The 24,245-nt window shown below is 58.3% G+C and overlaps 2 protein-coding genes across 3 annotated transcripts in view; one reads left to right on the top strand and one right to left on the bottom strand.

The window, feature by feature from the left end:
* Positions 1-8,088, top strand: part of ITPK1 (inositol-tetrakisphosphate 1-kinase) — a 177,643-nt gene extending 169,555 nt beyond the window's left edge. For both annotated transcript variants that reach the window (XM_081147907.1, XM_081147908.1), the window contains 2 exons: positions 2,903-3,065; positions 6,010-8,088. In XM_081147907.1, the coding sequence (XP_081004033.1) occupies positions 2,903-3,065; positions 6,010-6,368 (522 nt within the window). In that variant the 3' untranslated portion in view covers positions 6,369-8,088. The remainder of the gene's footprint in view (positions 1-2,902; positions 3,066-6,009) is intronic.
* A 3,183-nt stretch (positions 8,089-11,271) lies between these two features.
* On the bottom strand, positions 11,272-22,980 carry CHGA (chromogranin A). The gene is made up of 8 exons (XM_081137081.1): positions 22,734-22,980; positions 22,023-22,069; positions 19,622-19,715; positions 18,707-18,775; positions 17,575-17,673; positions 15,214-15,630; positions 14,010-14,509; positions 11,272-11,760 (listed from the first exon to the last, which is right to left on the bottom strand). The coding sequence occupies exons 1-8, from the start codon at positions 22,777-22,779 to the stop codon at positions 11,677-11,679; spliced, it is 1,356 nt and encodes a 451-aa protein (XP_080993207.1). The 5' UTR covers positions 22,780-22,980; the 3' UTR covers positions 11,272-11,676.
* Positions 22,981-24,245: the final 1,265 nt, after the last annotated feature.

The following is a 24,245-nucleotide window of genomic DNA, read 5'->3' as shown; positions in this document are numbered from 1 at the left end:
ATGCCTCAGCTCCCACACCCAGTTTGCAGGCCCCAAACACTTGTGTAGGGTATTGGTTAAGAGTGTGTTCACTGACTAGACTGCCGGGGTCAGACCCAAGCTCCACAACTTCCCAGCTGTGTGGCCTTAGGAGAGTCACATTGCCTCTCTGAGCCTCAGTTTCTCCATCCTGCATGGCAGGGTGGTTGTGGGTTCAGGGAGTCCTAGGACGGTGCCAGGTGAGCAGGAAGTGCCAGGCAGTGTAGCTCACTTCCCCCATCACGGTCTCATCTTCCAGAACACTATCGTCTCCCTGCTGTGTATGGTGTGGCCAGGGTTTCCATGCCTTTATCTTGTCCTAGGCGGTTCTTTGGTTTCAGGTAATCGAAGGGCTTTGGAAGGATTTCTGAGATTCCTCACCTAAGCTGAGAAAGTGCTTTTATAAACAGCGTGTCATGAGACTTCGGACTAATGCAGTACCCTGAGCTCTAGCTGCTGCTGGGTCTGCATTGTGAGCCTTAAACATTAGCTGCTGTGTGTGTTTTTTTAGTTTTTAACTTTTTAATATGTTTTTACTGATTTCACAGAGGAGGAAGGGAGAGGGAGAGAAAGAGAGAAACATCCATGATAAGAGAGCGTCATTGATCAGCTCTCCTCTGCACGGCCCCTACTGGGGATCGAGCCCGCAACCCGGGCATGTGCCCTGACCGGGAATCTAACCGTGACCTCCTAGTTCATAGGTCAGTGCTCAACCACTGAGTCATGCTGGCCGGGCAAACATTAGGTTCTTGGATCCTTACCACAGTCCCACAGTGTGGGTGTCTGTGTTCCCCCCTTACCAGGTGAGAAAACAAGACCCAGAAGGTCCCTGGGGTTCAGAGCACGCAGTGGGCAGGACAAAAAGGGGAGCTGCCGCGTGCGGCGGAGCCTCTGGCTCCTCACTGGCCAGAGTGGCCAGGAGGCGGGCAGGTGCTCAGTGGTGAGCGCCCGTCACAGCCCCTTGGAAGGTGTTACCCCCCCATAAGGTGCCAAGACAGAGGGTCTGGGCTGAGGGGCCCTGCCTTGTGTGCAGAGCCAGTAGGGGGGAGCAGGTTCACGTTGGAGCACAGACACTGCGCGTGTATGGGGTCCCCGCTCGCACGAGTTTGGAAATTCCCATTCACCATGCAGCTCCCTGTGCTGGGACAGGGACCCTTTGTCCGTGGTGCCCAGGGCTCTCCTCCGAAGCCCTCCTGACCCCGCCTCACTTTTAAAAAAGTGAACAAGTCAGTGGTGTGAAGTCTGTTTACCATGTTATGCAGCCACCCCTCTGCCTAGTTCCCAGACATTTCTGTCACCGGCCAAGGAACCCCCGTCACCCCTCCTAGTCCCTGGCAACCACTGCTCTGCTTTGTCTCTATGGGTCCACCCCTCCTGGGCCTTTCTTATGAAGGGACTCTTGCAGTATGTGACCTGGTGCGACTGGCTTTTTCACTTAGCCAGGTTTTCCAGGCTCATCCCCGTGGCAGCACTGTGTGGCCGAGGAGTCCTCCCGTGTGGGTGACACAGCCTGTTTATCGTCTGTCGATGGACAGTTCAGTTGTTTCTACCTTTTGGCCCTTGTGAATGATGCTGTGTGAACACTGGCATATAAGTACCTACTTTCATTTCTTTTGGGTGCATACCTAGCAGTGGAATTGCTGGGTCATAAGTAAATCTGTGTTTAACTCTTTGACCCAGTTTCACTTTTATTCCTGATAGATCAGTCCCTCTTTGGCCCCTGAGCCCACAGTTCCCAGGACTCCAGCATTTGAGCACCTCCTGTGAGCCCTAGTCTGGCTGACTTAGAGGTGTCACCGTGTGTTCCTGCCCCAGTCAGGCATGCGCTGCACCCACCACATCCGCGACCTATGGTCCCTCCCAGCAGTCTGGGGTGGAAGTCTCATTGGTTTGGTTTTGCAGATGAGCAAACAGGCACAGAGAGGCACATCTTTTTCCCCAAGACCACAGAGTTAGGAAGTCGCTGTTGGGGTTCAAATCCAGATGCCTCTGACTCTGAGTCCTTCCCAGTGCAACCTTGCACTTCCTTGGAAGCCTGGCTAGGGGCTGGGCTGAGTCTATGAAGACTGTGCCTGTCCCAGGCCAGCTGAGATTGGAGCAGAAAAGGAACAGAGGGGGTGAGGAGGCGGAGGACAGCCCACTAGCCCCAGGGAAGATTCGCTGAAAGCTCAACTTGGATGCAGGGATCTGGTGGGAACAGTAGTGTAACCTCTTTGGGGAAGCCCATTGCCATGGCATGCGAGTTCATTGGAAACACCATAATTAGGTGCTGCTGTGAACAGGAGATTGGTGAGCCCCACCCCCAGTACTGAGCAGTAAATAAACGTTGGTCCCCAAAACCCTCCCCCTTGCTGCCTGAGGCCTGGCCACGGTGGGCCAGTGTGGAGATGCTGACCGAGTTCCCCAGCTCCCACATCTGCCCTGGCTCCCAGCTGCTCCCAGCTCCTGCAGGTTCTTGCCTCTGCACCTTTGCTTCCAGCTGCCCTCGCCTGGTGCCTTTCTCCTCCCAGCTCATCCCCACCTTCCAGGTCCAGTTCATGCTCCCTGCCCCAAGGAGTCTTCCTGTTCGCAACAGACCACGCCCCTCCTTCCTTCTCAGACGGTTGGGTTTTAGAGGCTAACACACCTGCGTACAAATCCAGCCCTGGATTCCTGTGCTGTGTGGCCCTGGACCAGCCCCTCACCCTTTCTGAGCGTCAGCTTCCCTGTGTGTAAAGTGCTGGTAATGACCCCCACCTCCCAGGTTGTTCTAGGGCTGGAGAGGTAATGGGCACAGTACACCTAGGACCTGCCTCCTGGCCTGAGGGTCTTTGTGTGGTGTGGCTCTGTGCCTCTCCACTGATGGCCTGACTCCTCTGTGTGTGTGTGTGTGGTGTGTTGGCAGCTGGACAAGATCGAGGGTGTGTTCGAGCGGCCAAGCGACGAGGTAATCCGGGAGCTCTCCAGGGCGCTGCGGCAGGCACTGGGCGTGTCTCTCTTCGGCATCGACATCATCATCAACAACCAGACAGGGCAGCATGCTGTCATTGACATCAATGCCTTCCCAGGTGAGCAGCGGGGACTGTGTCCTCAGGCAGGTGACGGGGCAGGCTCCATTCCTCACTGTCTGTGGGGCCTGGGGGTAAATGCAGCCCCCCCCCCCCCGCTAAGCCTCAGCCCCACTTGCTAATGGGGTTGCAGGGTGAGGGGAGGAGCGAAAGAAGTGAGGTCTGAACATCCAGCCAGGGAGCGTGCATAGTGGGCCCGCACAAACACGTATTCTCTCACCCTCCTCTCCTGACCCTTTTTCATCAGTGTTTGCCTTTATTGGCCAAATCTCAGCCGATCCCATGTAGATTTAAAGAGCTGAGAGGACACTGGACAGAATAGTACCCTCACAGGTTATGTGTAGAGCATTGTACCCCCAGAGAGGGATACCTTGTCCCAGGTCACCCTGTAGGCTGGTGGCAGGGCTGTGCTCCTCACCCTTCCCCGTGGCTGGGGCATGTGCTCCCTGCTGTTTGCTAGAGCTCTGAGGTGGGGGAAGCACATGCTGGGCCCTTGTGGTCTTGCCTCAGTGAGGGGCTCAGTGGGAGACACCACCACGTGGGTACTGTCCTGGGGCGTTTGCAGGGTGCAAGGAAGCGCTCACGCACAGGAGGTCTCCCAGGGCATCAGGCCCTGGGCTGGCTGCCTTGGGCCGTGGGTGTTCAGTGGCCCTCCTGTCCAAGGGGGCTGTGTGCTGCGTCTGGGGGTTAGTAGCAGCAGTAGCTTCGGGTGTCCGTAACATTCACCAGGCCAGGCCTGCCCTGGGAGCTTTACAGCACCTCATTCACCAATGGGGATGCGGAGGCTGGGGCTAGAAAACTTGTCCAAAGTCACCTGCTACCAAGTGGCAGAGCCAGAATAGGGGCCCTCTGCTCCTGGCCAAAAGACTTCCTACCTCTCAGCCCCAGCTGGGTTCCCATCCTGGCTCTGCCTTCACAGTCTGATGGGACAAGCCACCTGGCGGGGCAGTCTCAGTGTTCACTTCTGCACAGTGGGAACAGTGTTCCCCACCTCACAGAGGCGGGGGAGATGTTGTTTGCACAGTCTGGCCCCGAGCTGTGGGCCCAAATACACACACACTGCCCTGGGCCTCCAGGCCTCATCTAGGGACAACAGAGCCGTTGCTGAGGAAACGGCCTGTTCCCTGGTGTTGGCCTGACGTGCTCTCCAGCTCTCCTCCCACGTTTGTGTCTCTGCCCTGGAAACCCAGCAGTGCACCCACTGGTGGTTCCCAAGGGGACCGAGTCCACCCTGCCCTCCTCCCCCAGCCCTACGGCTGAAAGAAGCCCCCCGTCCTGGGGTGGGGTGCCCAGCACCACATGGTATTCAAGGCGCAGGTGGGACCAAAGGGCCTGGTTCAGATCCTGGCTGTCACTTAGGAGAGTTGTGTCCTCGCCTGTAAAACGGGCGGTGCTCCGTGAGGCTGGATACACACCAGCCGGGGCATCGTTGCCATCCCCACCCTCACATGGACAGTCACACGTCCCTGTCGATGGCTCTGTCTCTGGGGCCAGTCGTCTGTAGCCTTTGGCTCTTGCTCCTTCATCGGTAATGTGGGGACAGAGTTGTGCAGATTAGGCGAGGGTTGTGTCCATGGGAGCTCTGCCAAGTGCCAGCCACTGTCCCCGGTTTTATCTCACGGTGGGCACCTCTGCTCCCCTCTCATCTTGGGCTCCCTCAAGACCCAGCAATTGTTTGTGAGCAAATGCAGCAGCCCCTCCTGTCAGTGCTGGGCAGACTTTTCTGTAAAGTTCCTGCACGCCCTCCCACCCCCCCGTTCCTGAACCTTCGTTCACACCGTGGCGGCGATGGGCTCATAGCCGCGCGGGTGGGGTGAGGGCAGTGCCTGGGGTCCCTCTGAAGCGGGCACACTGGCCTTCAGGGTGTTCTTCCTGCCGTGACCCTTGTTCTTGCAGCTATGTGCCTGCTTCCTATTGTGCCAGATTGGTTTAGGAAGGTGGGGACACCCATGTGTCTTTTGAAGCAGTTTTTGGGAGTCAGCAAAATCTTCGCCCTAGATTCTCACTCTGCTCAGCGGGAGGCTCCCAAGGACACGTTTGCTGACATTTGCATTCGCATCGTGGTGGGAAACGCAGGCCCCAGCAGTTTCTGTTCAGGAGACCTGGGCCCCACTTTGTCAGGGGAGCTGGTGTCAGTGTGCGGTAGCTTTGTGGCGGGTGCTCAGTCTTTGCCCCTTGGCTTTTTTTTTTCAATCCTCACCCAAGGATATTTTTCCACTGCTTTACAGAGAGTGGAAGGGAGAGAGAGACATCGATGTGAGAGAGACACATCAATTGGTTGCCTTCTGCTTGAGCGCCAACTGGGGCCAGGGATCGAGCCTGCAACCGAGGTATGTGCCCTTGGCTGGAATCGAACCCAGGACCCTTCAGTCCATGTGCCAACGCTCTAACCACTGACCCAAACTGGCCAGGGCTTTGCCCATTGGCTTTGATGCTCAGAGCAGCACATGCATATGCAGCACATGCAATACTCTGCAGGTATTTTGGGGGTGAGGACTCAGTTGTGGGTACAGCTGCTGTGGATCAGGCATCACCCACATGCCAGCCCCCCTCGGTCATGCCCACAGGAGTCTCCCCGAGAGTTCTCAGCTGACACGGGAAGCTGAGGCCGGGCCACGTGGTGGACAGGGGTGTTAATGATTCAGCACATAAGTGGGCCTTTGGACCTGTCACTTCCAACCAGACCACATGATTAAATGAGCCTCTGAAGCTGTGCCCAAGAGGGACAGGGTCACGGAGTGTTTTCTCATCAGCTCAGGTTCTGTAGCTTCTCACACTCGGGTGCAGGGAACTCGAGGACCAGCCGTTTGGAAGTCCGTGCACCCAGCTTTGAGTCCTGCTGTGTGACTTTGATTGGCCCCCTTCCCTCCTGTGCTGCTCTCCCCTGGGCCTGCAGCCTGTGTCCAGTTCCACCCGGCTAAGCCCCGCACTGTCTCTCTCCCAGGCTACGAGGGCGTGAGCGAGTTCTTCACAGACCTCCTGAACCACATTGCCACCATCCTGCAGGGCCAGAGCGCAGCCACCGCAGCTGCAGGGGATGTGGCCCCACTGAGGCACAGCAGGCTCCTGGCGGAGCAGGCGGACAGCCTTGCGGGCGAGCGGACGTGCAGCGCCAGCCCCGGCTGCTGCAGCAGCATGATGGGCCAGGACCCGCCCTGGACCGCCGAGGCCGACGCGGGCGGCGTGGGTGCGAGCGGCACCGCCAAGCTGCCGCACCAGAGACTGGGGTGCACCTCTGCCGTGTCACCCAGCTTCCAGCAGCATTGTGTGGCCTCCCTGGCCACCAAGGCCTCCTCCCAGTAGCCACGGAGCCCAGGACCCAGAGGGCGGCGTGGGCCACGGAGCACAGCCACTGGGCGAGCAGCCCCCAGTGCTGACATCCTACTAAGAATTCCCAATGGTCTGATTTTTTTTCAATTTTTAACCTTATTTTCTGATGTCATTACCTAAATGAGGGGTTGGGGGGAAGATGGAAAAGAACCCCAGTGGTCCAGCCTCCTGGAAAAGGGACTTCCTGCCTGATTCCTGCTGTGCAGACCTCTTCACCGAGTTTACTCATGCGTGTGTTTTCAACACTAGGTCTGAATGGAGGAAGGGTGTGTGTGCGCGTGTGTGGTTGCTGTGCATGTGCGAGTGTGTGTGCACATCCATGTCTTGGTCTCGATGGCTGCTGCGGACCAGGCCTGGAGGGCCCTGCAAGGGCCACCCTTGGTTAGGCTGCCGGCTCTGAATGGAGCAAGTGGACGGTTCCCCCTTTCTCTCTCCTCTCCAAGCCCCCCCCCCAGGCTGGCCCCTTAGCTGGTTCCCTTCCACTGGCCTCCTCCACAGCTTTGGGAGGAGCGAGTCGAGACCCCACCAGGTGTGCACTGCCCTTCCCAAAAGCAAGAGCCAGGGAGGTGAGAGGCCGCAGCTACCGGTTCCTGGGGTTTCCATGGAGGGGTCTGGACTGTTGCTGCTTGCTTCTCCGGGAAGGGAAGGAGAAGGAAGCTTCCCAGGGGAGGCCAAGGCCCTGGATTCGCTGCCTCCACACCCAGCCCCCTGGAGCCTACCCGGCCCTCACCACGTGTCCTGTGCAGCCCTGCAAGGGGCCTCCTTCCTTACCAAGCACTGCTGCTCATCGGGGCCTGGGAGGAGGCTGCCTGGTTGGGGGCCCGCAGGCTGATCCTGCCCGTGCCAAGGATTTGTGCCATGACTTTGGGCAAATCATCCCAAGAGTCACCGGACCTCTGTGTCCACGGTCAAGACCAGAACTCTGAAGGGCAGGCTTGACGCCCCAGCCCCTGTGACGCAGCCTGCTTTCCCAAGAAGCGAACCTGGACGAACCTCCCCTGGGCATTGAGGCCGTGTGGGGTCCCCTTCCCAGGCAGAAGGGGCCGCCATGTGCTCAGTCCTGTTCACACCGGCCTGTGCCACCCTTACCCAGAAGGCCTCCCCCCTTCCTGTATTCACTGCAGCCCCAAGCATTGAGCCAGCCAGGTGGCAGGGAGCGGCAGCCCAGAGGTGATACCCCTCCCCAGTTAGAGTCACCCCAGCCCCTGGGGGCAGCACAGACCACCATCTGATTGTCACATCCCAGGGTCCAGGCAGGCTGGTAGCTCCCTCTTCAGAGGGGCCAGTGAGAGGCTGTGTCTGTCCTGGGACAATGTGAGCACTGGGAGAGATGCATAGAACCCCCTGAGCATGATCTTGGGTCTAAGATACCAATTGACTGAGAAAGAGGAAAACCTCTGGGCTGTCCCGCATGGTCCAGGAGGATGGCCCGAGAGGCTGCTGAGCTGCATGCTTGGAGGTACCTCCGGGTGTGGCTCAGTGGGGAGCAGGGGCTGCCATCAGAACTGCCCACTGTCCTGGACACAGGGCCCGCTAACTAACCGTGTTTACACGACTTAAGTGTTGAACCCCGATTATAATGTCTGTATGTCACCTTCCTCGCTGCCCTGAGCCCTGTCCCAGGAAGCAGGGAAGCGTGACTGGCCTCTTGCACTGCTTTGTCTCCAAAATAAACTACTGAAATCAGACTGTGTCTCACACGTGTTTATATGATGTTGCTAAGAGTCTGTGATTTCCCAGTCTCTCTACCTTTTTGAATAAAATTCTAATCCCAACTTGCCTCAAGAGCAGGTGGGAACTGCAGTGGGACCCCTGACCATCTCATGTTCTTGGATGATTCAGTGTCGTGCATGTCAGCACCCAGGCCCCAGATATCAAGTAACCGTTTTCCAGTGACGTGGCGTTTTCCACTAGCCTCGCTGCGGGTGGTGGATACGGTCATTGGTTTTTCTGGGAGTGGAAACCGAGGAGGCAGTTTAGCCTCATAAAGGCAGGGGAGCTGCCAGGTGGTGGGAAAGGGCCCAGCCGCACCCCAGGCATGTGCGGGCCTCTCCTCCCAGGCTCATGACTACCGTGTGGCAAACAGTGGCTGTCTGAAGGGGTTTGACGAACTGTGTCAGGGGGCATAGTGGAGGAACTGGGCACCCTTCCCCCATTCGCCTCCCACGCCACGTGGGTGCACACTGACACTCCATAGAGTTGGTTTCCCCTTAGGCCTCATTGTCACTGGCCTCTCTACCAATGGTGGGCATATTGGGGTCTGTGGTCCTGCAGCGTCTGGTGGCAACTGGCAGGGCCCCATTTTGGCTGAGGCCTTCGGTAGGTTCGGAGGGTCACATGTGAGATCTCAGCCCCAACTGACTGCGGACACTGGGTGTGTGTCCCACCAGGAGAGCCCAGAGGCGTCTGAGAGGAGGGTCCTCGCCGTTGGTAGCGTGCAGGTGTCCAGTATTGCAACACCAAGTGGGGCGGGCTGGGCCTGGAGCCACTAGCATCGCCTGCGGAAGGCAGACCCTGCTGGTGCCCTGAGGAGTCAGCAGGGCGTCCTGGAAGTGGGCCTTGCCTGTATCTTTAATTCTATCACCGAGGGAGAAAACCTTGCTTGAAAAGATTTCCTCTGCCCAGAGGACTGGGCTTTATGGAGGTTGAAGAACCCAGCAGGAAGCTGGAGTTTACGAGCCCACTGGGAAAAGCAGCTGTTGTCTGTTCTTGTGCCAGCCTGGGAGACAGGCCCTCAGCTTGGGCACTCATGCTGGTCGCTGGCCACGAGAGCCATCCAGTGGCTTCACTCATGTCCCTGGGGTTGGCATCTGCTCTCTCCTCTGTCCCATGGAAACCGATCCTTCACCTGGTGAGATCCCGACAGCCCCACTCCCTTTTTAGGTCATGGATCAAGAGCCCTGAGCTGCTTAGACCTTAAGCTGGGAGCCGGCTATCCTGCAGGAGCCTGTCGCCTCCACCGTGCTCACCACGAGGCAGAGAAGGGCATCATTTCTTCACAAAAGTTTTGGGCTCCTCCCTCCTCGGTCAGCCTGGCCACACCCTGATGCCACTTATATCCGCCCTGCCCGTGCCTGCTCCTGAGCCTGAGGCTGAGATGGTGTGGCCTTCAGACAGGCAATTCCCCCATCGGCCCTCCTCTCCCTGACAGGGCCCTGCCTCTGCCCCTTCTCTGCACAGCATTGCCAGTGTGACCTTGGAGCGCCCTAAACACACTGTTCAGAGGGGAGCTGTTACAGAATGACCTGGGCCCCATCCCTCTGTTCTGACCACTAGGGGCCTTTTCCAGAATGGTCACATCTTCCCTTTACTTCCAGAGTTGTCCATGACTTGGCAGCTTGGCCACAGCCTGACCCCTTCTCCCAGCGTGAAGTGGGGTCAGGCCCTCAGCAGCTTGCTCTCCGGAAAGGCTTCCTGCAGCGTGGTCACCACCACGCTGGCAGCTCTGATTCTAGTGCTGCCATCGTGTCACAGACGCTACTTCAACCCTGTTCCTAAGCAGAGCTGGCCAGAGCCCCAAGCTAGCTTTTACCTAGTCTGTGCACATACATGCACATAATGTTTATATGGACGTGTCCACCATATGTAAAAACATGCTTCTGTGCAAACCAAGGTCCACTGGCTCTTTTGAGTTGGTTGCATGTTTGCCCCGTGGAGTTGGGATTATGACAGGTGGCCCGTCTTTGGGATGCGTTATTTCAGGGACAAGGTGACTGGTGTTCCCTCCATTTGCTAACTAGTCTTAGTGGATGTTTGACACGTGACCAGCTAGAGGAAAACAGCATTGTTGTCAGACTGAAGTTGGGGATGGAGGGCAAACCTGTCTCTGAAAGACGTGAATAAATAGACACCTTGTAGCACAAGCTTCCTGGAAGGTGCCCCCCTGGGCTTTGGAGGATGGGCGTCGGCAGCAGTGGGCATCCCCCTGCCCGCTTCACAGAAGAGGCCCAGACTTGCCAAGACCTCTCCAATGCCTTGTGTTGTCGTCATAGTGATTTTCTGATCCAGGCCACCTGGGCCTCTAGAATCCCCACCATACTGAGGAGATAGCATTAACCCCACTTCGTAGATGAGGAAACTGAGGCTCCGAGAGAGCCAGCGACGTTTGCCTGAGCTCCCCAGCTAGACAGGATTTCAACTTCTGTCTGACATCAAAACCCACATTTCTGGGCAGTGGCTCCTTGAAGGGAGGGCTCGTCCCGTTCATCTGGGAGCTCAGGTCCTACAGGCCCACGGCAGCCACTACAGATGTTTGCTGGACGACTGGACAGCCCTGATCTCAGCGGGTCCACGCGGGTCCAGGGCATCCACCCAGTCCATTCTGATGTGTAATGAACGTTTTGGGTATCACCCCTGCCTGTGACCTTGATGAGTCATTTCACCTTGTGAGCCTCAGTTTCCTGAGACAGCCCTGCCATGCTCTAGTGAACAGTTAAATGTGCAAGAACTTCAGACGCCCCAGATTCCCGTGCACGTACCATGTTGGGGTGGCAGATTCATGCCAAAGGCCTTGGTGGCAGCACTTCCCACCCCACCCCCACCCCGGGGGCTGTCAGGAACTCTCCCCAGCACCATGGAGGGCAGATGCTGTTTCCCAAACTCACCCCACCTTTCAGGGCCCAGCTCAGGTGTGGCTGGGAAGTGAGGGAGAGGAAGGAACCGGGGCCCCTTTGCATGTAGTATTTAATCCCCACGCACTGTGAGGCAGATGTCAGCACCCCATTTTAGAAAAGATGAGAAAACTGATGCCCTTGCTCAAGATCCCATGGCTAGGAAGCTGCCCAGAAAGGAGTTGCCCAGAGGGACCGAACCTCCCCTTGTCCCTTTGCCAGAATCCAGTCCATCCCACCTCACTGAGTCAAGAGGGGGAAGGGTTCACAGAAACAGGAGAGAGCCCAGAGCAGGTTTATTTTTCCTTTGAGACAGTTTGTACAGGATATATTACATTCAGGAGTTCTCAGCTTTCACCGAAAGGTCAGAGGTTATTGCAGTTGTGCCAATGGCTCTGATGTGGAAGGAAAAATTCTAGAAAGCTTCCTGTGTTCAGAGAGAGGATCATCGTTTAAAGTCGCAGGGGTCTGCCCTGCAGAGGGGCGCACTGGGGTCAAGAGCAGGAGGAAAGGGGCATGGGAGCAACAGGGTGGCCTGGGCCAGGGCAGGCTGGAGCCGCCTGCCTACCAGAAGCAATGCACAGGTCGGCTGGCCAGGACCTGTAAAGGGGACAACAGAGCCAGGACCACAGGATGCCTGGGGGCCCTGACTGGTGGGGACAGCGGGCGCCTCACCCCCGCCGCAGTGCCTGCAACTGCTGGGCCACCTTCTCCAGCTCCGCCTCAATGGCTGACAGGCTCTCCAGCTCCTGGTCCTAGGAGAGAAGGCGAGGTTATGCAGGGACTGGCCCAGGGAGCAGTGCCAGCATCGTGGAGCATGCAGGCAGCCAGACTGGTTGTGCCGCTGGCTAGCTGTGTGGCCTTAGACATGTGGCTCTGCCTCTCTCAGCTTCAGAGGCCTCTGTGTACCATGGAGATGGTTTTGCCACCCTATAGGGCTGCTGAGTATTGTGCACAAGAATGTCAGGGAACAAGGGCCCTAACCCCACACCGCCCCTGGTGGCCTCTCATTCAGGCCTGCTGACTCCTGAATGGCTCCAGGAGGGCACGTGGAAAATGAAGCCACTGGTTCAGAGTTCCCTCCAGTCCCCATCCCAAGCGTGGGCTATGACGACGGCTCCCAGGGTGAGCCCAGGCCTGGGTTCCCTGTCTGCTGCAGGCCTCCCTGCCTCAGCTGCCCTGGGCCCATGACACAGGCCAGAGGTTGTGAGAGCTGCCTCCGTCTACCTGCCTCGGGCTGAGCATTCGATCCTTGGTCCCGATCTGGGGGGCCTGAGCTCTGGTTGACAGGGTGGTTCCTGGGCACGTTCTGTGAGCCTGGATGGGTGCTCCAACCTCAAGAAGCTTCCAGGTGCCCAGAGCCGGCCTAATGCCCATGAGACTGTGCCCTCAAACCTGGAGCAGGCGTCAGGGAAGGCCATCCTCTGGCCTTGACCTGGGAGGGGCGGTCTCTCAGGGCCCCTGCCGGATGCCAGGCTGCAGAGTGTACCCTCCCCTCACCCCCACACTGGAATAGCACTGACAGCCCCACCAGGGGCCCATTTAGAACAGACATCAATGGTCGCCATGGAAACAGGGATCCAGAGCCCTTTGTCTTGGAGAAGCCCCTGGGGCATGAGTTCTGTGATGCTGGGGCCATTTCTAAGGAGACCCTTGGGCTGGGTGGAGTGGTCCCCGTTTCTCCTCCCTGCAGTCCGGGGCTCCCTCTGCCTGTGAGGAAGGCAGCTGGCCCGCCCAGCTCATTCCAGGATGGGGAAGGGGGTGATGGAAGTTGCCCAGCCTTGACCTGGGTCCAAAAGCTAGGGCTGAGGAACAAGCTGCTATTTCCTGTAGCCCTGTCCCCTTAGTCTCCTGGGGACATAGGCAGATGACATCCTTTGGCTCCAGCTGCCAAGAAAAAGCCGCCTCCTTTCAGGTTGCCAAGACCCTGGTCCCAGACCCAGAGAGAGGGATGGAGGCCTGAGAGAGGGGCTAGTTCTTTTCTGGGTGGACAGGTCCCAGCCCCCATAAGGTCCGGATTCCCACCTGGGCCCTGAGGCTTGAACCACTGACCACCCCCAAGGTCTCCTCCAGCTCCAAGGCTATGTCGCTTGCCTGCCAGGGACCCCAGCTCCCACCCCTGTCCCTGGGCATGGCCAGGTGCTCAGAGCTCACGTGTATTCTGATCATGATAATGAGGTGAGCAGAAAGGAAGCCTTTCCCCCATTTCACAAATGGGGCAACCCATGAGGTTCAGAGAAGGAGAGTGACCTGCCCAAAGTCACACAGCTAGAAGGAGGCAGAGCCCAGGTTTTCAGGCACCCACCTGCTTCCCCCACTCACTCACCCCCTGGCAGGAGGTCCAACTGGTCCTGCCCCCTCCCCCTCTGCTATTCAGGGGTGGGAGGCAGGGCCTGAACCTGAAGAGGAGGGTGTGCCTGGGTTGCTGGGTCCAGGAGAGGACCTGGCTGGACCAACCATGGGGTCTTCCCAGGACACCAACTGTCCCTTAAGTGTCCCGTCCTTTCATGCCCTCCCAGCTCTTGAGGCCAATGGTGCCCTGGGCTCGGATCCCCTAGGCAACAAGTGGCCCTGCTCAGGCCAGTCCCTGCCAGGTCCTTTGGTTTCCAAGCTCTGTCCCTCCAGAGCTCCAAGCTTCGCCCATTACTCTCGTCCTGCTCCCAAACCTGCGGGCTCCCTGCTGCTTCAGGACAGTGGCCACTCAGCGCCCCTGGAGACCGGCCCAGCTCACACCTCCCCGGCTCCCACGCGCTTCCCTGAGCGCGCCCGTCTCCAGCTTCACTGGGTGCCCTCTGCGAGCCGGGGTCACCTGCCGTCCGCCTGGCACGCCCCTTCTTCCCCTTCCCAGGCCCGCCCGCGCCCAGGCCTCCGCAGTGTCCCGGAGAGCCCCCGTCTGAGCTCCTCTCCGGTCCCCGATTCCAGGGGGCAGCAGCCGCAGGTCTGGGTGCAGCCGCCCCCTGGGCCCACCCCGGGCCTGGCCGGCTCGCCGCCGCCCTATACCGACCTCGGGCCTGCGGTTGGCGCTGCCCTCCTCCTCTTTCCTCTCGTCGGGGTAGCTGCGCCCCCGCAGGGCCAGGCCCGCCTCCGCGGCCTCCTGGGGGGACGGCCTCCAGCCTCCGTGCAGCGGCAGCCCGGGGCCCCCGAAGCCACGGCCCCGGGCCTGGAAGGAGAGCCTCATGGAGCGGTCGGGGTCCTCGTCGTCCTCCCCCTCCAGCCGCTTCTCCGACGGCAGCTCGTTGGCCAGCTGGTCCGCCTCGCTGCGCCCCCGGGCGTCCTCCCACTCCTCGGAGAGCCGCTCCTCCTGCTCCTGCTCCTGCTCCTGCTCCTGCTCCTGCTCCTGCTCCTGCTCCTGCAGCTCCCTGCTCTGCCCGCCCCGGAGGCCGCCAGGGGCCCCTGCCATCTCCTCCTGCCGGGACCGCTCCCGCTCCCCCTTCCCCTTGGGGGACTGAACTTCCTCAGCCTCAGTCTTCCCGGCTCCATCGACAGTCAGAGCCTTGGACCAACCTGGAGCAGGCGGTGGACAAGAGCAGGAGACGAGGGAGGGGTCACCACCTTCCCCAGTCCCTCCCCGCCTCTCCCCGGGGGCCCCTCTGTGGCCACCGCTGAACCACAAGCCCGCACTCGGGTCCAGGGCATGACCCTGCTCGGAGGGAAAGAGCCATCTTAACACCATGCTTTGTAAGCCCTTCTCCGAGCCCGGAGGGGTGGGCTGGAGCCCGCCTCTTCCTGTAGCCCTCTCGTGGTAGAAGCCCTCGACCCAGGGGTCACCGAGCAGGGCAGGGACGGGAGACTTGACAAGGCCCACAGGAGGAGCCAGGGTCTCCCTAAATCCTGGTCGAAGCTGATGACTGTGCCCAGAGAAGCCTGCTCCCACCCGCCGTACGGTCCCTCTGTCCCCAAAGCCTGCCCACCCAGCCCACAGAGGCCCTCTAGCCTCCTGGGTTGGGGGAAGGATCTATGCAGAATAGCGGACGTGCATGGTTTTGGAGCCACACAGACCTGGGTTAGAATCTCAGATTTTACTACAAATTAGCTGTGTGTTGGGCAAATTACTTAACCTCTCTGAGCCTTGGTTTCCCATCCAGCAAAATGGAGATAATACCTCCTTTCAGGGTGGTTGTGGAGGTGGCATGAGGTCATGGATGAGGTGCCCCTCGCACGCACCCCCCCTCCCGCACATTTGCCGAGGCCTCAGACATCATACGTACTCTCGCCTCTCGGGGCCTCCTCGTAGCCGAGGCTGGGGTGGGGGTTAAATGCTTCGGAGGGGCCTTCTTCAGAGACGGCCTTCTCTCCAGCCTCCGCACCGGCGTCGTCCTCTCTCCCTGCCTGCTGTCCTTGCTCTGCACCCTGGCCCTCCTCTCTGTCCGCCAGACCCTGGGAGGGGTCCCCGCTGTCCCCCTCAGCCGGAGGGCCTGGGTGTTTCTGGACAGGGAGGGTGGCCGGGGGATGGGTGTTGGTGATCTCTTCCTCGCCTGGGGCCTGGTCGGCCTCATCCTTGGACCCCTGCCCGGGTTCTGGGGAGGCCCAGGGCCCGTCTTGATCTGTGTCTTGACCACTCTTCACCTCATTGGAATCCCCCCTTTTCTCCGCAGAGTCTTTGGCGAGCATCTCTTCTGTCCCCTCTGCAGAAAGAACAGAAGCAAAGTGAGGCCCTGAGCACCAGGCTGCACTCCGGGTCTCTCCAGAGCCCAATTTCAGATCTTAGTCATTGTATCTTGGTGATTCCAACAAGCCCAGCCCAGGACACCCGTGACGGAACTGGGGTTACCCTCTCCATGTCTGGGTTTGACTCGAGCACAAATGGATTGCATTCCTTTGTAATTCTACCTCTTAAAGATATGATTTAAAAAAAAAAAGACTTTGAAGATGACCCCAGAAGATAGAGCCTGAATTGAGAATTAGGACATCAGCTGAATTACTGTGTGGTCTTGGGGAAGTTCCTTAACCTTTCTGTGGGGCTTCTCTGTTTTGAGCATCCTGTGAAAGTGCTCAATTCCTCAATATTTGCAGTTTTCATTAAAAAGCGTTGTCTTGTTTCTGCTTTGAAGACAGCCTGTTAACTATTGTAAAAGTCTCTCCCATCACCAGAATGGTTACTGTCGCACAAGCACCAGCTAGTCCATCCCACCATCTGACTCCAGGGCTCCAGGTGAAAGTGCTCCCATCCCATTTACAGAAACTCAAACTGATCCTCAGAAAGCTGGTCTGCAAGCAGCAGAGCTGAGCCTTGACTCCAGCTTCCAAATGCCGAGTACAGGGCGCTCTTTGCGCTGACACACACGGCTGCTTCCCTTATTGAAGCCTCGACACACACACACACACACACACACACACACACACACACCCCAGGCTATCCCCCTCCTGAAACCCATGGCAGACACCCATAGTCCTCCAGACCCTCATTCCCATGGCGCCAGCATGTGGGAGTTCATGCCATGCTCCAAGCAGCCACTAGGGAAACAGCCCTGGCCAATGGCCAATGTGAGGGCACCTGGGCCACACTAGCAGGCTTCCCGAGGGAAGGTCCTTGAAAACCCGGCTCCTGGAAACTCGCCTCATTCATCCACCTTCCACATGCAAACGGCAGGCCTGCTGGGGCAGTTTGTGGGTGTTTGCAGGTAGGAGGGTGAGTCACAGAGAATCACTTGGACCTACGCCATGATCTCTTTGACCCCTAAAAGCTCTCTGGTCTCAAGAAAGATGATCCAGCCCTGGCCAGGTGGCTCAGTTGGTTGGAGTGTCATCCTGTTCGGGGTGCGTATGGGAGGAAACCGATGATGTGATCTATGTTTCTCTCTCGCATCAATGTTTCTCTCTCTCTCTCTAAAAAAATAAATCAATGAAAAACATATTTTCTCGGTGAGGATTTAAAAAAAGAGAGCCCTGGCTGGTGTGTCTCAGTGGTTAGAGTGTGGGCCCGCACACCCAAGGGTCACGGGTTCAATTCCCGGTGAAGGGCACGTACATGGGTTGCAGGTTCGCTCCCCATGCGGGAGGATAACCAGTTGATGTGTGTCTCTCAATGTTTCTCTCTCTCCCCCTCCCTCCCTCCCTTCCACTCTCTGAAAAGCAACTGAAAGAAAACCTTCAGGTGAGGATTAACACAAAGTATTTAAAAAAAGAGAGATGATCCAGGTTAATTTAGTGTTTCAAACCTACTTCTCTTGGATCATCCTGCAACTTGGCTATGCTAAGGCGCCACCTAATCCCGGGGCGGCAGGTGCTCAGGCAGGGGCCCTGCTGCAGTGGCCACTGGGAAAAGCCCGTCAAAGCTGCTCACCTGCCAGGCCGGCCACTCCTGCTCTGGAGTGTCAGCCCCTGGTGGGCAGATGGGACCCATGGAGGGCTTTGGAGGGAGGCAGGCCCAGGTTCACATCTTCAGTTATGTCTTGGACAAAGTACTTAACCTCTCTGACCTCATTTGTAGATGGAAAGAAATAATAGCTACCTTACAGGGCGTAGAGGAGGGGCTCAGCCTCAGGGAACCCTCGGGCTGTCATGACTACCGTTACCGTCGCCACCCCCACCCCCCCCCCCGGTCTGCGGCCGGACTGGCCAGCACTGACCCTTGAGCTCGGCCTGCTCGTTTTGCTTCTGGAGAACCTCTGAGAGCTCATCCTCAAAACCTCTGTCCTTCTTCTGCTGACGGGCCCTCTCCTTGGCACCTGGTAGGAGAAAGGAGAGAAAAGTCCCATGTGGTCTGAGCCGGCACATTTGTCTGTGGAAGTGAAGTGTCCATGTCCTCGTCTGGGCACTGGGCACATCATGTTGCAGGCCTGCCCAGTAAGAGTCGGGGGGGGGGGGGTGAGAGCTTGGGGACTCTGGAAGGGTTGGCTGCCCCTGTCCCCTCCCAGCTGGGGCCCATCAGATGGCCCTATCACCTCCAGACTCAGTTTCTCATCTAGAAAATGAGAGCAAGCCCTGCCTGCTACCTTGCAGAGCAACAAAGACTCAGTTGGAGCAGAGGGTCCCAGGGGTGGAGGCGGAGAGTGGGGCCCCCTCAGGACCTGGCTGGCAGCTGGAAGACCCTGCAGCAGCAGGCAACAGGGACTGTTACCCTCCTGGGGGCTCTTGATTCAGGTAAATCCTGCTCACCCTGGACCCCATAATCTCAGACACTTGGGAGAAAACCAAACACATACCTGCATCCAAGCCCAGGGTTGGCACCTGCTGCCATGAGCCAGAGACCCCTCTCCCTGCTGCTGCCACCTGGCACTGTCCCCACCTGTGCCTTGTTCCTGATGGTGGCCCCTTGCCAAGGCCAACTCAGCAGCTGATGATTATCTCCCCCATGATAGGAGTTTCTGGAATGGCCAGAAGACTGACACTGGTTGTGGGTGAGGGAGTGTGCCCAGAGGAAAGAGATCCTCTCAGCCACCCAATCTCAAAAGTGCCCCCACGGCAACAGCTGAACTCCAGAGACCACGGGGTACTGGGAGAGCTGCATCTGGTCTAGGCATGTCCCTAACTCACTGTGTGACCTTGGGCAAGACACTAAACTTCTCTGGGCCTTGATCTCTTCACCTATATCAATGGCAGACTGGACCAGGTGGTGTGGAGGACCCCTCCATTCCACTCTCCAGGTGAAAGGAAATACCCGTGTATCAGAGAGAAGCGGGACCCCCGGACCTTCCACCTGATTTCCTGACTCTCAGTCACTGGAATTTACCCAGATTCATGTGCAGTGGCTGGAAATACCTTGGAGAGCAAGGTCTTGGAGCTCTTTCAGCAAATTCTGATGTCGCAGGATCGAGAGGATCCGCTCATCTGCAATGAGGGAGAGTCGTTATGGGCCATTGCCAGAGAGCGGCCAAGGGAGCGATTGCCATCAACAGTTTCAGCTGAGCACAAGGACTCTGCTCTGGAAACTCAAAGCCTGGGTGGCAGCAGCAAGATTGGGTCTTGAGATAACACTTTTGAAATGACCTCCTTTCCAAAGCATCGGTCAGTTTTCTACTACAACAGAAAGGTCAGCCACTCTCCCCCCACCCGCCCTCGGCCAAGAGAGGGCAGCCCCGAGGTGAGGTATGGGTGTCTTCGAGCACATGTCCCCCATCTCCATGCCTTTGCTTATGCTGTCCGGCCCCCCCGGGGTGCCCTTTCTTCACTTTTCTACCTACTGGTTTCCACCTTTTCTCTTACCCCCAACCCCAATGCTAATGTTGGCTCTATCCAACAGCTGGTCGAAGGCTTGGCAAAGCTTTTTCCTTCTCATGCCCACCCACGATGCTCCTTTATTCGTCACGTATCTATACGGTGTCTCCCAGGTGGCAGCAGCTGTGCCCGACACTGGGGATATAGCACACAAAATCCTTGCCTGCAGGGAGCTCACGTTCTGGTGACTGCTCTTCCAGCCCTGGTTTCATTCTGCCCAGGATCCTAACTAACTATGTTCATATTTGTCCCCTCTGCTAGTTTGTAAGCTCCAGGTGTACAGGGCCTGTACCTCCTTCATCTCCCCGTACCACTCAGACTGTGGCACAGGCCTGGACAAGGCCGGCATTTGGTCAATGACAGGAATTAAATCACTAAATTCCATCACAGGCCACACACCCACGCCCTCGCCTTCCGGCCCAGCAGGCAGCAGCCCCTCACCCCCAGCCTGGCTCATACCTCCTCGGAGCGTCTCAAAACACTCCTGGCTCACAGGCATGGGGCTGGGCTTGAAAAGCGTGTCAGAGATGACCTCAACGATGCACTTCATCACCTGAAAGGAGAGTGGGGCAGGTTGGGGTTGGTTTGGGCATGGACTCAGCCCCTGAAGGCTCCAGGGCAAATTTCTAATGAGAACATAGGGCGTTTGCTCTTGTCTTCAGGAATCCATGGGTGCCTGACTGAGGGGCACAGCTCTGCTTTACCAGCCAGACAGTGATAGCAATGATAACAGAAAACCCTTATATGGTACTTTTCATGTGCCAGGCACTCCAATCACCTGGCCAGCAGGTGTCCCTCTAAGATGGGGGTGGGTACCTGGTGCCTTCTCATACCCAGGGATTTCTTTAAAGATGGGGAAGCTGCTCCTGGGCATCAGACATATGTCTTGCAAAAGTACTTTAGTCCTGCAGATGCCCCAAAGGTCAGCTATCTCCAGGAAGCCTTTCTGGACCACCCAGAGGAGCACAGAGGCCTTGTCTGGCTCGACCCTGTCTGGAAACAGGGCTTGGATCGCTGTCTCCCAACAGCCACGGTGTTGTCACATGCAGGGAGTGACAGCCTCACGATCTGGCTCCATATTCAGCCATTGGATGAATCCACTGGCTGAAGGTGGGCACACATCCCCTAAATCTGGGTGCCCATCCCAGGCCAACAGCAGCCGTATTTCTGAAAGTCTTGTCCAGTGCCTAGCAAGGTGCTGTGGATGATCAGGCACCTGATAAATGGGTATCTGAAGGTGGTGCCAACTGTCGTGTGGTATCCTAGCTGTGTTGTCTTGAGTATGCGACTTGACCTCTTGGCGGAGGAGCCTCAGTTTCCTCACTTGTGAAACAGGAGTGAGAATAACCTCCCAACGGCCCTCCCAGGGTGACAAGGCACAGATGGGAAAACACTATAAAGCGTGAAGTGCCACACACACCCAGGGAGGGATACACCACTCCCAACCTGCTTCAGCTGTCTAGAGCCACGAGGAGGGGCCAGAGGTGTCAGACATGCACCAGGCAATGCTGGTAGGGAGTGAGGGGGTGGAAGGCTGTGTCTACAGGATGCCAAGGCAACCTGCCCAAGGATCCAGGATGGCAAACTGGCAAACAGGCTGTACAACTGTCACAGCATCCTAGGAGGGAACGTTCAGGTCTTAAACAGCTGTTCTGTTGTCCCCGACCCCAGGCTCCTGAGTACAATATGGTGACCTAAATGTCTCCCAGAAGGGAGCTGGCACGGAGGGCCCTGCAGCCTGCACCTTGCCCTCCCTGCAACCCCAGACCTTGCACTGGGAACAAAGACAACCAATAGCCCACGAGGACAGATTTGCAGAGAGAGGAGCTGGTTACGGATCCCAAGAACAACGGGGAAATCGAGAAGGGAAGCTCTAGAAATAACAGTGCCCATTTATTGAGGACCTACTATGTGCCGGGCACCTCACATCTGACTCATTTCTCACAGCTTCCCCCAAGGGAAATATTATTACAGATGGAAAAAGGGGAAGTTCAGAGAAGTTAAGAGGTTTCCCCAGACCTCACAGCTACAACGAGCAGTAGAGTTTTAAATACAGGCCCGTCTGCGAGTAGGAAACATAATTGAACAAATCGATGCTTTGGGTTTTGACCATAACCTCTCTGTAATGGAAGAAAACTCCTGGAAAGGTGGGGAGCAGAAATTTATCTGACTCTCATGCGGAGGTATCTGTGAGCACCAGAGACTGGAAAAACAGCCGCAGCTCAGACATGAATGAATTTCAAGTATACACCCAACATGGAGTGTCTCTTGTTGGCTACAGAACCCCCCACCAGTGTCTCCTAAGTTCCCTTTCCTGGGTGACATCCACCATCAGCCCTAACTGGCCAGGACCCTAGGTGCAGAAGCCAAGACCGAGAATGTTTTCATTGTGGCCCTTTGGGAGAGCTATGGCTTGAGAGGGGTGCGGTGTGCTGCTGGCAGGGCCTTGGGGGCAGGGGAAAAGCCAAGGGGGAGGTGCAGGCCTGGTTCTCGCATGTCCGTGCACAACCACAACCACAGAACAGAAAAGCCGCCCCCAGCAGCCCTCGGCAGGTCCGCCAGATTCGGAATGTTCAAGACAGTGGGTCTGACACCACAGTCCAGCAGGCGAGACACGGGCCCCGCTGGGCTGCAGACTCAGCTCCCAGGAAGCTGGGGAAGTCCCCCCAGCAGGGTGGCAGGGCGATCAGCAGCCTTTCAGGTCTTTTGCAAGCTGTCCCCAGCCTCAGCAGCCGCAGTGCCGGCTCTTGGCTTTATGCCAGACTCACTCCTGCAGCTGCCCAAGAGCTGGCTGTAAGGTGTCCACTGGGGCCTCCTACCGTGCCCCCCCCCCCCGGGGCATCCCCGTACCCCTTCTTACCTCAGTGTCTCTTTTATTCATAAGGCTGTTCACAGGGAGGGCAATGGCTGGGAAGAAAAAGAGAAAGAGCTGGGGTCACTCCTCTGCTCTGAGGGGGGACCCCATTCCTTCTTGACCAGGTTCATGGGGGGCCCATTCGCTTCTCTGCTCCCCCTCAAAACTGCCCCCACCCAAATGAGAGGCTGCGGCTGATTCTGTTTCCCTCCCCTGGCTGCCGCCCCACGGGGGTGTCTCCCAGGGGCTGCCCCGAGAGCCTTAACCCTTCCCTTTGGGAGAGCTCCGGCTCCGGAGGGGGCGTGGGCGCTGAAGGCAAGTGTTGTGAAAACAGGGCGCGGGCTGAATGGGAGCGGGTGGGAGGACGGGGGGCGGGGGAGACCCCGGGGAGCGGGGACGCAGGGGGCTGTGAGAGAGGGTGCCGAGGGCAAAAGTCAAGGGCAGGAGGGCGGGGCGCGGCGGGAGGGCGGACGGGGGGGGCGCGAGCGGAGCGGGCAGCAGCCCTCCCGCCTGCCCCGGTGACCTTGGCGGGCCGGGCGTGGGGTGCGGGCACCCGGCGGCCCTGCCCCGCGGAGTCCGGAGCGTGCCCAGGGTCGGCCGGCGGCCCCGGGCCTCCGGCGCGGCGGGAGGCGGCGGCGCTGTCCGCGGTGCTGAAACTCGCCGCGCGGGGGCGGCGCGGGGCGCGCGGGGCGGCCCCCCGACTCCGCGCTCGCTCACCTTGCCCGGCGCAGAGCAGGAGCGCCAGGACGGCGGCGGAGCGCATGGCGAGCCCGGGGCGCCGCGCAGCCGGAGGTCTGGGGCCGGGCACGGCGGGCCGCCGAGGGCGCGGGCGCGCGGATGCGGTCGCAGGGTCCGCGTGCGTCCGTCTGTCGGTGCGCCCACCAGCCCCTCTGCACGGAGCTCGGATGCTGCGGTGGCGGCGGCAGCGGCGGCGGCGCTCGCGCGCCTCCCTATATACCCCCGGGCCCGGAAATGACGTCATCGGGCCGCCCCGCGCCCCCCTCTCCGCACCCTCCGGGGGTCCCGCCGCGCTCCACTCCACCCTCGGCCCCACCCCTCGTGCCTCTGGTCCCCGCGGCTCACCGCCTGTGAGTCGGTCCACGGGGCAGGCACCTGGCTTCCGGGGCGCACGGGGACTCCACCACTCGACGGCTCCCCGCGCTTGCTGTGTGTCCTCGGGCAGGCACTGCGCGTCTCTGGGCCTCGGGCTACTGCAGCGCGCGCGAGGGCCCTGCCGATCCTGGCACAGCACCGGTCTGCCCCGCAGGCTTCCCCCATCTCCTCCACGGGGAGCTGTGCTCACCGTTCAGGGCTCCCCAAATAAATGGGAGGCCCTAGAGGGGTTTCCGACCCGTCTAAGGCCTCTTTCTGGCAACCCAGTTTTGTGTCTTCACGGTTTGTAACTGTACCGTATATGTACTTATTTGAATAATATTTAGTCTCCATTGCTTTCACAGTGCTCGGCAGGGCACTGGCACAGAGGAAACACAATAGATAATTGTTGAATATTCTGAGTGGACGGTTAACCCACGCGGGGGGGGGGGGGGGGAATCCCGGGCTCTGGCTGCTGCTGGGCAGCTCTCATGGGGGATGGTGAGGGAAGAGTGGGGGACAGTTCTTGATCTCAAACCAAAATAGGTGTCCTTGTAACTTCTGCTGGTTGGCTCTAGTCAGCCTCTTAGGTCCACCTTCTTGCCGCTATAACCCATCGTGTATTTGAGAACAGCTCTCACCTCTTCTTGAGTGTTTTCTAAACCTGTGTTTTGTGTGTAAGGTTGGTTCCCCGGTTTGTTTCCCTCTGCCCTGGGGCTCTCCTGCTCGGCCACGTTGCTACTCTCAACCAGGGATCACATCAGAAATCCTTTGCCACCTGACTCCAATGTCATAGTGAACCTGGCGTCTGAGTTACTGTCTGGCATTGGCTGGAACTGTCCAGAGCCCCTCCTTCCTGGGACCCCCCATCTCCTGCTGCTGCCTCCTGCCTCCTGCCTCCTGCATCCTGCCCCACACCTGCGCCCACTCAGCCCCTAAAAAAGAACCTGGCAGGAGCTCAGAGGAGATGAAGTGGTCTTGTTCATGCATTTATTCATCTCTTCAACTATTTGTTAAGCACCTACTATGTGCTTAGAATGCCTTAGAACAGCAGCCAGCTCCTCTAGGTGCTGAGGATACAGCATGAACAAAACAGACAGAAGCCCGGCCCTTACGGAGTTTACAGAAGACAGACAG

The sequence above is a fragment of the Miniopterus schreibersii genome (genome assembly GCF_964146895.1).
Source record: "Miniopterus schreibersii genome assembly, chromosome: 1".
Taxonomy (NCBI): Eukaryota; Metazoa; Chordata; class Mammalia; order Chiroptera; family Miniopteridae; genus Miniopterus; species Miniopterus schreibersii.
Note: the sequence above shows the minus strand (reverse complement) of the source record. Positions and strands in the feature narration are given on the sequence as shown.